We start from the raw sequence: 13,051 nt of genomic DNA, 5'->3' as shown, positions 1-13,051 counted from the left end.
TGTTACAGAATAAACAGGGATTTAGCATCATCGAACGATGAAACAATGGACGACAGGTATGAGAGAACACTCGTAATAAATTCCAAAATAAGATCAAGTGGTTACGAGTTAATTGAAAAAAGGGAGTGCGATTTTAACAAAGAACTTACCGGAAACGAATACTTGCGACAATTTGTAGATAAAAATGAGGAAAGTATGAAACGAAAACCATTGGATCCACGAGACGCTTTTTTCGGTGGTCGAACTGGCAACACAGTAAAACTCGTCGATTGTCAAGGAGAAGAAAAAGTCAAGTACGTAGACATGTGTTCGTTGTATCCTTTTATCTGTAAGTACGGTAAATATTCAGTTGATCATCCCAAGATATACGTGGGGTAAGAAGAATGCAACGAACTGATAGGCCCAAACAACGACGTATTTCGAGTGAATGGTATAATTTCGTGTACAGTCCTACCACCGCAAAATTTGTACCACCCATTACTGCTTGTGAAAATGCACAACAAATTGCTATTTCCGCTATGTCGATCATGCTGTGAACAGATGATACAAGACGATTCTATGCATCAAGATATAAACGATCGAGTTTTACACAGTACATGGGTATCCAAAGAAGTAAAAGCAGCCGTCGAATTAGGTTATGTTATTAAAGATGTGTATGAGATCTGGCAATATGAAATGACACAATACGATCACACGCGAAGGAGGTTTGTTTGCTGAATATATAGAGGCATTTTTTACCCAAAAGACAGAGACATTAGAATTTCCATCTAACTGCGAAACGGAAAAAGAAAAAGATCATTACGTAGTGCAAATTAGGGAGACGGAGGGAATCATTCTGAACAAGGATAAAATAAATTTCAATGCGCGTCTACGCTTGGTTGCCAAATTGTGTTTAAATTCATTGTGGGGAAAGTTTTGACAGCGTGAAAACATGACTAAAACAGAAGTGGTAAAAACACCAGAAAGATTGACAGAGTTACTTACAAGTTCAGAAGTGACTGTTAGCGGGATTTTACCTGTTAATGACACAACTCTCTACGTCAATTAGTTTTATACAACTGAGACTCTCTCGGTATCGTCTCCGAAGACAAATGTTGTTGTTGCTGCATTTACTACAGCTCAGGCACGGTTAAACTGTTTGTGTATCTACATGTATTGGGACCCGTGCACTATACTACGACACAGACTCAGTTTTCTACATCTGTCGAAACAATGAAGAACACGATTTACCGATAGATACTGCATTGGGTAGTCTCACCGACGAGCTGGCTGACAAATGATTTGGCACATTTATACAGGGTATACAGTACATTTGTATAGGGTGGTCCAAAGTTCTACGCATACAAGTGTCAAAAACCTGATGGTGATGTGGATTACGTATGCAAAGTTAAAGGAATTCGGCTAGATTTTGCTAATAGCCAAAGAATAAATTTTGATTCTATACGTGAATTGATCGTAGCACAAGGCAGTGAGATTTTGTTATCAAACTCGACAGTTGTTGACGCAAATACAATGCAAACTTGAGTCATAGGTGCCGTAACCGTACCGCTTGTCTTCTAATTGGTTGAAAACCATCTTCGTTCGCGACTCCTACCACTAAATTGCTGGTAAGATCTATATCTACGCATAAACGAACAGTTGTGAAATTATTCTTGTCCGATCTTGAGAAAAGACAAGCTGTAGAATTCTACTCTGAACCATACTCTCGAAGAAAAAGACTTTCTCGTCTCAATATAAAGGTGCCCATATTCAATATTGTAATAATTATTTCATTATGTAATAAAAAATTTAAATAATGATACAAATGTTATATTTTCAGATGGACTTGGACGCTTTCAATAAGATCTCTAGTGGTGGATTTCTTCCTACGAAAAAAGTGGCTGAGTTGGAAATAAATCATTAATACACGGCCATGGCATTTAAAGAAGTGAAGACGCGGTATGGGATAAAATTTGTGGGTACCCTGGACAATGAGTTTCAAATTTTTCTTCTCGAGTATCCACTGCACTGACAAAGGGCACAAAGTTTTTTAAAAGTTTAAACGATCAAGCTAATAAGCTGAAGCTTTTTATAAACTATAAAGGTGACAATGTCATTGAATTTACTACTGCTTGAAACTTTTGTAAAAAAACAGAAATAAAAAACAAAACGAAAATAACTAAAAAACGTGTTGTCGAGCCTGTCAAGGATAAAACGTCGAAAAATGTTGCTCACGCTTTTAAGTGTATCTTATCGAGGAGTGAAAATCGTCAACCAGTATCTCTCCAAACGGACAAGGGAAAAGAATTTGTTGGATTTGCTATGCAAGAGATTTTGAAAGAGCGTGGAATAATGTACAGAGCGACGTGTAGTCCTGATACGAAAACAGCCATTGTGAAGAGATTTATAAGAACCATAAAGAAGAGGATATGGAGGTACTTCACATACAAAAATACTCGTCGTTACATAGATATCTTGCCAAATTTATTAGAATCATATAATCACGCTAAACATTCAGGGACAAAGATGACACCAGCATCTGTGACTTTGTTCAATGCTGCCAAAGCTCGTGAAAATTTGAATCAACGATATGGTAATCACACTGCTAGACCAGTTAAATATAAACCCGAAGAGATCGTACAGGTCAGTCGTGCACAGAACGTGTTTTCGGAAGGATACGAGAGTGGCTGAAGGCTAGAAATATTCAAGATTACTCGAGTTTCGGAGACGCATCAATCACCAGTGTACTTTTTACAAGATCTAGCGGGGGAAGAAATTAATGGTTTCTTCCACGCCGAAGAACTAATCAGAGTTCGTAAAGATTTAAACAAAGATATTTTTGAGATTGAAGAAATTCTGAAAAGCAGAGCTAAAGGGCGCAGAAAAGAATATTACGTCAGCTGGAAGGGCTATACAAATAAATTTAATTGTTGGGTGAAAGCAAGTGACGTGGAAAAAATATAAAAAATGAAGGACCAATTCTACATTGTTCTACCTAGCAACAGCATCATGAATTATTCTGCAGAAAATACTACGACGCATTTTATTACACAGCTGTCTCAGCAAATACGTCTCCAAGGTCAATGGTGTGTTGCCCTCGCCGAGATCCAGATTCCGCTGACGTTTCAACACGCGTCATCAGACAAAGACGAAAGATATGTATTAGTGATAAATATACTATATAATCCTGTAGATATTGTTTTGATGGATGGTTCACCGGATGCTTTAATCGAGAAAAATAAAGTAATAGTTGACATTTTAAGCGGAGGATCATCTTTAATTCACCCTGGAATTTATAAAGATATAGACACATTGTTAAGCAAATTGAACAGTTTAGTTTGCATGAAAAATCACTTTGAATTAACAGCCGAGCATGGAGGTTATGTAAGAATCAATAGACTCTGTGCTGAGAGTTCCTGTTCGGGGTTTGAGGCGTCAAGTCTTGTCTTCGAGAGGAACGACTTGATTGAAACCAAAAGACCATCTCTCTAACGCCTTACCATCAATGCTTATGATCTATATCGATATTTGTGAACCATACGTGATAGGAGACGTTCAATCACGAATGTTAAGATTTGTATCCATAAATACAGATAATTTACAACCAGATGATAAAAAAATTAAACTATACGTTGATGCGTATCATACCCTATTTTCAGGGATAGGTGTACACTTTCTCAACGAAGGTAACCAAATAACGCGAGAATCATATCCAAACGGTTACAGCTTATTTGCCTTTGATTTGACTCCTGATTTGTCAGCTAATGATAACACTCATTGGAATTTGATCAAACATGGAAGGGTTCGTTTGGACGTACGATTCAATGATCCATTAACTGATACGATTGTTTTGTGCATTCTACGCTCTAAACAAGTCTTATTCTAAGAAGGTTAACGTAGGTCTAGAATACTACTCTTTGGACGACGAGTACTATAAACCGGTAGTGAGAATTCTAAATTCAAACTTAATCGGTATCGCCGTCTCATACGATGGTTGGAACGAGTTGAGGTCCAATTTTGATGAAATCTACAATTATTTTTCTGATGATGCTGGCGAGATGAATGGCAAAATAATTTATGGTACTAGGTGGGCGTTCAAATTCACACGTAGGCATCACGACAAAGCCATCATAATTAAGGAGAATAGACAGCCCAATCATGCCAATATGTCGAGAAGATTTCGACGATCCATCGTATTGATGGAGTCAGCGTTTGAGTGCTTAAAGGACTACACATCAAAGTGTATTGAATTACGACTTAATTGTTTAGATTATATATCAGGTAGTGTAAGTACCGTTGTATAAAAGCTTGCAGAATTCATTGCAAATAAAAGTAAAGATGGCATGGTTGATGCGCAAGAAACATGTTATACGCCAAGTATGATAAAAACGTTGGTCAATTTAATTAATGACGATGATATAAATGATTTTATGGCAAGTGTTGAAGCCCGCGTTCAAAGGTTTAGGGATTAAAAAGCGCTTCATGGAGATGAAATTGAATAGGTTTTGTATGAAATTACATCGTTACATATATACAATTTGATACATATGCTGAATAAAAAATATAAAAATTAATTGGAACAATGGAACAAGGTTGTTAATAATAAACTAATAAAATATTCAATTTAGGCTGAAATTTTGAATAGAAACTATACAAAAAATTAGTATTGATACCACGAATAACGCTATCGCCATCTAAAGCAAAAATTCCGTTTAATATGAATCAAAAACAATTTCCCCTGCGTTTAGGATTTATTCTGACGATAAATAAATCACAAGAAGAATCATACAAACAATTTGCACCAACACAAGGTTTTAGCCATAGCCATACGTTGCTCTATCAAGAGCTAGGAGTACAAAAAAATTAAAAATTTTGTTATTGAATCATGCAAAAATAGAAGCCCGAATGAAAATAATAACCGTGTATTCGCAATACATTTCAGTACGTAACTGTTACAATGCTGTACATTCGTGTATGTTGGCGTACGTTTTGAGTGGAATTCGGACATTTTTTATTTTAAAACAAACATTTTTACACAATTGTACAGGAACGTACGCGAATGTACGTGGGTATATGTCGTTGTACAGTATCGTACCGAATTTTGAGTACATCTACAAAAAATGATTCAAATAGGCATGTACGACAAAATATGCAAACATACGCGAACGTACGAGAATGCACGTGAACGAACGCGACCGTACATAGATGTAGGTAAATGTATATTATTGAAAAATCATACGGTATACAGTACATGTATTATAATGTTTACTTCTTATTACATTTAAACGATATAGTTGAAAACTGGGTAATAGTACACTTGATTTTGAAAATAACAAAAGATTGTTACTAAAAAAATGTAATAATCGTATTGCGCAGCAAATTGTTTATAGACTAATGGTATATCAGCAATTACCATTACTTTATCAAAAATATTATATTTCAGACAATACAAGAAATATAAGTAACAATATATGTAATAATAACCGACTAAATAAGTATAAAAAAATTGGAAATTGTAATTAATTAGGACATGGCTCTACTGCAAAAAAGCAGATGACAATCAACTGATTATTAGATAATAATCAGCCAATAATCTGCTGGTAATCGTGCAAAATGTCAGCTGATTATCAGGTGGTAATCATCAACAAAGAATTTTTAAATATTATAAGTTCCCTCAACAAAGCAATGCTTACAAAATATGTAAACTAACTTAAGATATAATTATTAAATAGATGAATATTTTTTATAAAACATTTATTATGATTAAAATATCTTCCGCGAGCCATTAAACATTCTCTTGTGTACTTCTATTTTATGTTTACGTACGTTCGCGTAAGCTTACGTACACTTATGCACAAGCGAGTATCTTCTAGAACTATCTTCTAGTAAAATTTTAGGTATAAAAATTGTTTTATCTCGGATAATGTATAAAACTGTACATATTCGCGCACAATTGCGTACGTTTGCGTACGATTACGTATAATGCTGTATTAAATGTCCGAATTTCACTCAAAACGTACACGAATGTACGTCTACGTATACAAGTCTACAGTAATGTACAGAAATGTATCACAATCCTACGGCGTTATAATACTGTTGAAAATGTCCATAGGGGAGGGGATCAATTAAAAAAAATGAGCCTGCAGATAAGGAAGGTAAATCAGAGGCGAGTTTGACAGGAGAAGAGCACAAGGGGACTCGATCTACAAGAGGAAAGGATTTTTACTCTGGTTTTCTGATTGGCCCTCCCTGCAACGTCACATGCATTAAAAGCTCCAAATAAGGCAAGAAGCTGCATCTAGGCCTCCTAATTGGCCAAACACCCACCCTGCCAGGGAGACGAAAATCGGAGATCGCCTCTACTACGAGAGCATAAAAGAGCCCAGCAACAGGTCCTCACGTCCTCAGTCTACTCTAAAAATCATCGCCACGCGCAAGCTCTGCCTGAATTCGGTTCGGTGTTTCGCGACTCAGAATAATTTCGGTGTCCTGGAACTTAGAATATTTTCGACCGTTCGGGACTTAGAATATTTCGGATAGTACAAAAACTTAGGATATTTTCTTTTTATTATTTAAAACTTAGAAGAATTTTGGCCGTGCAACACTTATAAAATTTTCACTTTATTGAACTAGCATACTTACGTTGCTGCTCGTCATTCTTGACAAACCAAAATAATTAACAAAACGTCAGATAGTTGCGAGCGAGCGTTATTTACAAGTTGTTTAAAATTGAATAAAATAAGAAAAAAGCGAAATCGCAAGTGTATTTTGAACCTGGAAACTCCTGACTCTTGCGAACCAATCCACACTCGCATTTACTCCGCTTCGAAAGCTGAGCCAAAGCTGCTGAGAGGACGTCCTAGTAGCCGAGCAGTCCAGTAGCAGAGAACAAAAAAAAAGGTAAGTGACTTCATTTAAATAAGCATGCTTCAATCGCTCACTTTTCTCTTTCTCTCTCATGATTAGAAATCCAAGTAGCCTCTCGAATATTACGAATTCGCGATAACGATTAGAGTCACGTCCATTCGACGACCCGGAAAGTAGCGGAATCAAAATTTGGGAGTTAAATTAAATTTGTGCGTGTAACGGGAACTAGTGCAGCTTCGAAAGATTTTCCGGCGGCTACTGGAGGCCGTTCTATTAAATAGATCGCGAAGGTAGTCAAGCACCGACGGCGCTCAGCTTTGCGCTCTAAAGCCTTGTCCTCGTCCGTGCTTATGAAAGCAAAATAACCCGGAGAGTTACTGTCCTGTGACAGCTTTCAATAGCTTAGGACATAACACTTGTAAAAACAGAGATCATAGACACGTTACCCGGGACTCGTAAATGTTTCAGTGAAAAAAAAGGGTACTTGTTTTGTAGCTTTCAATGGGCTTTCGAAGTGTGGATTTAATTTTGACTTTTATACAATGAGCAAGTTACCTGATACTTTTGTAAATAATGTATATGTGTTTAGTAGAGGAACACATAATCATCGCTCATGAGAGTTTCTGGGCACTATAAACTAATGTTACGAACGACTCAAATATTTTTTATTATAAAACCTGGACAAAAACCGGGACACCGAGTTACGAGCCAAGTAACGCAGGTCTCTATATAAAAAATATCATCAAATATTTTTGATAATGTTAGCTGCAAAAGTTAGCTACAAAAATATAATAAAACGCTTTGAAAATCCTTACCTGTACTGCTAATGATGTTCGTTTTCTTTCTCCACATGACAACTGTAATAATTTTGTTGAACGACATTTCGTTAAACCTAATTCTGCAAGCAATATATTAATTTTTTGCTTCTTTAAATTAGTATAATACTCTCTATTCATTTTCATTCTAGCCTAATGAGAAATATTTACATTTATTAGTTTTTATTTCAAACATTAACTGTTATGAATTTGGGGTGATTTGGGGTCATTTTGCAACGTCAGACGTGTTAGAGTTTGGTTCGATTTAGTATATGGAGTTTTAGTGGAAAAAATTTGGAAAGATGGAGAGAGGTTCAGGAGAGAAAAGAAAAAGAGGGCAAGAAAATATGTAATACATCTGAATAAGGTTAAAGGGAAAACAATACAAAAAAGGGAAGGAGGGATTAACAGAAATAGGTTAGGTAACAAAGATAAGGATGGAGAGAAAGAAGATTAGATTAGATTAGATTAATTGGTTTTATTTTGTGTACAATGTGTTGTACGATCAATTATGTACAGCAGGACTAGTAAGAGTACAGGCATAATAATAGTATAAGATGTCTGTTGTAGTAGATGTGTAGTGTGATGATAAGGTGAGAATGAGTTAAGCGAGAGTGTGTGAGTGTGTGCGTGTGCGTGAGTGTCAACATGATGTTCATGTATTTTCGAGTTCGAAGAAGTGCTCTTTAGCTAGTTTCTTGAAACCTGAGATAGAAGCAGTATTACGAATGTGTGATGGTAGGTTGTTCCATAGGTATGAGGCGCTGATATGAAACGAGTTCCTCGGCGTCTCCGTCGCGAAGGTAGGAATATCCAGAGGTGTCACCTCCCCCCTAACAGGCCGGAGTGTCACGCGGAAGTCGAAGTATGCCAGTACATATGATGGTACGGCTGTGTTAAACATCTTTCGTAAGAAACAAGCAGTGAAATGCTTCCTGCGTCCTGCAGTGGTTAGCCACTGCAGCTCCCACCTGTACGGGAAGATGCGCTCATCTCTCCTTACACCGTAGATGTAACGAGTTCCTATATTCACGAGCCTCTGTAGTTTTAAGTCGAGTTCCTGCGTCAGGTCACAGTATACAAGAGAGCAATAGTCAATAAGGGGAAATAGGAGCGCTTGCACTAAGTGCTTGCGCAACCTGAGATTGGTACTCTTTCTGAAAATGTAAAGCCTGTACGTTGGTGAGTGAGCACGCTTACACACTTGTGTAACGTGCTCCTTCCACGTAAGTTTAGAGTCGAGCACCAATCCCAGATTACGCACGGAAGATTCAAAGCTGACCTGGGCACCCCCAATGATAATATAGGTGTTAGCTGTTGAGAGTAAGGCGTTTATGCAGTAGGGAGAGCCCAGGACAATTGCTTTGGTTTTAGCAACATTAAGTTTTAGCCTGTTCTGTGCAGCCCAGCCCATTATCCTCTCGGCATTAGCACTCATCTTGTTTGATAAAGAATCGAGCTCCTCAAGGAGGCATTGACTGTAAATTTGCAAGTCGTCCGCATAGATGAGATGGGAAACATCGGTATCAAGGCAGAAACCGATGTCGTTGATGTACAATGCGAACAGCAAGGGACCCAGAACGGATCCCTGCGGGACGCCGATGTTAAGACGCCGAGGAGAAGAACGCTCACTATTGTCACCAACGACGGCTTGCTCTCTCCCAGAGAGGTAGGAGGCAAACCAGCGAATGAGTGCTGTGACCAGTGCGGAAGCCTGTTTGAAGGTTGTCTATCAATAGCCTTGATTCAAGGTATTCTGAGACTTGCTTGTGCACCAGCCACTCCAGGGCCTTGGAGAGAAAGCAGAGAAGTGAAATCGGACGGTAGTCAGTCAGGGCAGACGTGAATAAAAGATCAGCTAAAAGTTATAATAGAGGCGAGAAGGGCATATATAATCAGAAGAAGTGGAACTGAAGGAATAAGAGTGGATCGCAAAGACCGGAAAGAGAATGAAAAATTAATGGAAGTAATGAACAGATTCAAAGGAACAAAACACTCTTAAACTTAAAAAAAGTGAGATTTTTTATTACTTATTTTGTTAGAAAATTTCCTGTAAAATATACTTCCATAAACCCGTTGACAAAAAAAAAAAAAAATCTGCAAAGTTATAAGCCAAATACTAAAACAAAATTTTTACCTTTTTCGTAAAATCGCGTATTTTGATTTTTTTTCTTTTGTTAATGACTTCAAACATTTTTATTGGTTTACTTTAGCCTTGCTTATTTGTTTACAGAGTACACGGAGTGTTATAGTTACGTATAATAGGGTTATACTGTAAGATTGGGGTTTGCGATGACGATTAAGGCCCCAAAATTGTGAGAAAAAAAAATTTAATGGAAAAACTGTAAAAAGGATAAAACAAAAATAGGATGCCCAATAAAGGACTAAAAATAAGGCCTAAAATTTGTAAAGCCCAAAAAATAAGTTCTAATAAAAGACCAAAAATGAGGCTTACTAAATAAGGCATAAAAATATAAGTTTTTATATTTTGCCTTGACAGTGTTATGATTTATAAAGTTAAAATTACATAAATAAGGACTGCTACTTGTATAATATGAAAATCTATTGTTGCGAGTATGTTTGAATTTAGAGCCATAGGAGAACTTCGGCACTGCGCACGTAAAAATCGCCAATGTTTGTATAAACTTTACATAAAGTTCATGTTTAGCCAAATTTTATTTTAATGTAGTCAATGGGACTATGCCGAACCTGCATTTTTACATTACATGAATGTTTAGATAAACTTTAGCTTTAGTTTGTAAGAACTTCGCCTACAGCTTTTCGAAAAACTTGCACAAACGTTTGTTAAATTTATTATCACTTTATGTAAACAAATTCAGCTAAAGTTTATTTAGTTTATAGTGCCGCAGCCAGCTAGGTTTCCGTAGCCTTTTCAAACGACTCCACCCAGGTTTTTCTAATGTATTTTTGCCCGCTGAATCCAAATTTCGAGGGTTTAGTGTCAAAAAAATGGCAGGTTATTCGTTATAAACAATTTTCTGGAAAATGGTTGCAAAATATTTACTTTTCCGTACTAAAAAATATTTTTTCAGATTCCTTGTAAAAATTCAAGAAGAAAGTGTTCTCATACATTTTTCCGTAAAATGCATCGTTTCTCTTAAAAACAAGATTAAAGCTTTGGAAATGCAATGGTTTTTTTACTTTTCCCATATTAATTTTCGAAACTTCAATGATTTTTCCACGTGAAATAATGCATTTTACGGAAAAATGTATAAGAATATTTTCCTCTTACATTTTTACAAGGAATCTGAAAACATATTTTTTAGTACGGAAAAGTAAATATTTTGCAACCATTTTCCAGAAAATTGTTTATAACGAATAACCTGCCATTTTTTTGACACTAAACCCTCGAAATTTGGATTCAGCGGGCAAAAATACATTAGAAAAACCTGGGTGGAGTCGTTCCGTTTGAAAAGGCTACGGAAACCTAGCTGGCTGCCGCACTATTATGAGTGTACTCATGGAACGGTACGTAATTGATATATTTGTTTGAATTTAAACATAATGCGGCAAAATGTAGACATATTTAACATTTTATTAATAATATTTACTGAGTAAAGCTTCAGTATTATTATTATTATTCAACCTCGTTAAAATTAGTTTGATCTACTATGTAGTATTGATCATGGACTATAAAATCGTAACAAACATTAATTATGCTTATTATATTAATAGCAATGAATCCATGGTCCATCGTGTTACACTTATAAATATTAAGTACTGGAGATTGTGTAATGGAAATTACAAAAGCATTTTCTACTACACATTTCGTGACAATCGCGTACACTAAACAGTTTTGATTGCATTCATTGCCTGGGGTTTTGCAGTAACATTCGCACACTGTAATGAATAGTTGAACAACGCCAAAACTATTTACATTATTATTACTGTACTTAAGCACGAAGAATTTGATTTTTTTTTGTATATGCGTGTGCTGCATTACCATAATACATTCCATTTTTCAAGAGGCGTTTGAAAAAATAACATTTAGAAGGATTAAGAACATTATAGTGAATTCTCATGTCATTTATAACAAATTCTGGAATCTCCGTATGTTTGATATAACAATCTATGGCAAAAAGATTATCTTGGCCTGGTATCTATGAGTATCTGAATGATCCATTTTTTTTACAAAATTTATAAACGTCAGTCTTCTTTCTGTTCGTACAAATTGTTCTTTCAATTCGGACAGTGATAAGAATGTTGATAACGATGAATAAATTTGTAACTCTGGGTAGCGAGAGCCGTGTATGTATGATTTAAGTATGCCGTTTAAATTTTAAAACGGAAGACAACCTCTGGTCCAAAGTAGGCCGAATTTTCTTACACCATCGGATAAATGACACAGCAAATGCAAATCACAGGTCAAATTTTTTAGCCCGTACAAAATGTCGAACCTTAAAACATATTCATTGAGTACTCGTTTCGCCTCAATTAACATTGCATTTGAAATACTCGAAGAACATTAAAGTGTTATTCCATGTACTAGTAATATGTAGTGTTTGAAATAACGATTTGACATTATATTTTTCAAAACTGCTAAGCTGTACACTAATAAAAATAATTTCAATTCAGAAGCCTTCAAATCAGCGTGGTCTGACGTTTTCGTGGTATTTTGGGGAGAAATTAAGACAGAGCTAGACTTTTAATTTGTTTATCAATTAAGTCCATAAAAGCATAAAGAGAAAAATGCTGAGTACGGTTTTCACTGTCAAACCATAAGAAAAGTAACTTTTTTGTCATACCTTGAATCACGCAATGCATAATGTCGATCGCTGTTGATTCTACGTAATTATACATTATCTTATTTGAAGAAGAAGGTCCTTTTACACCAAATTCATGGCTATTTGCTGTTTCAGCAGTTTCAGCTAATAATCCAGTTTCATTTGTCGTTCGCAAGTCTAAATTTTCGGTGTACGGAAAAGTTTGAACATTTTCAAAACGTTGAGTTTCAATTTTTCAATGGGGATAACCAAATTTGCCATTAAATTGTTGAAAATTTAAAAAGATTGCTTTCGCGCACAAATCGCACGTTTCTGCTATAATTTGTGCTCGAACGCGTATATTTCTTAAGTTTGCCACAGTTATGTCTAGGCCTCTAAACAATTTTTTTAAATCTTTTTGGAAAGCATCTAAAAACATGTTTACCGATGGTTTATCTCGGCCAAACCATAGTCCCGCCATATTCATATTTTCTTTCCTAATTCTTAATTTATAAGGTAGCTTATTAATCATAAGATATAATGGCCAAATGCTTATTTTTGAAGATCTAAACAACGGCACTCCATCAGAGTTCCAGCCGAATGTTATTAGGGTTACTTAAAAAATCTTCTGGTAGAGAATTATTTATTTATTTATTTATTTATTTC

The 13,051-nt window shown here is 35.9% G+C and overlaps 1 protein-coding gene across 1 annotated transcript in view; it reads right to left on the bottom strand.

The window, feature by feature from the left end:
• LOC103315901 (protein white) overlaps nucleotides 1–13,051 on the bottom strand; it is a 501,432-nt gene that overhangs the window by 131,644 nt on the left and 356,737 nt on the right. Inside the window, exon 6 of the mRNA XM_031928240.2 lies at nucleotides 7,662–7,814. Coding sequence (XP_031784100.1) covers nucleotides 7,662–7,814 — 153 coding nt within the window. The remainder of the gene's footprint in view (nucleotides 1–7,661; nucleotides 7,815–13,051) is intronic.

This window comes from Nasonia vitripennis (genome assembly GCF_009193385.2).
Source record: "Nasonia vitripennis strain AsymCx chromosome 4 unlocalized genomic scaffold, Nvit_psr_1.1 chr4_random0005, whole genome shotgun sequence".
Classification (NCBI taxonomy): domain Eukaryota; kingdom Metazoa; phylum Arthropoda; class Insecta; order Hymenoptera; family Pteromalidae; genus Nasonia; species Nasonia vitripennis.
The sequence above is the reverse complement of the archived record's forward strand: the minus strand, read 5'-3'. Positions and strand labels throughout refer to the sequence as shown.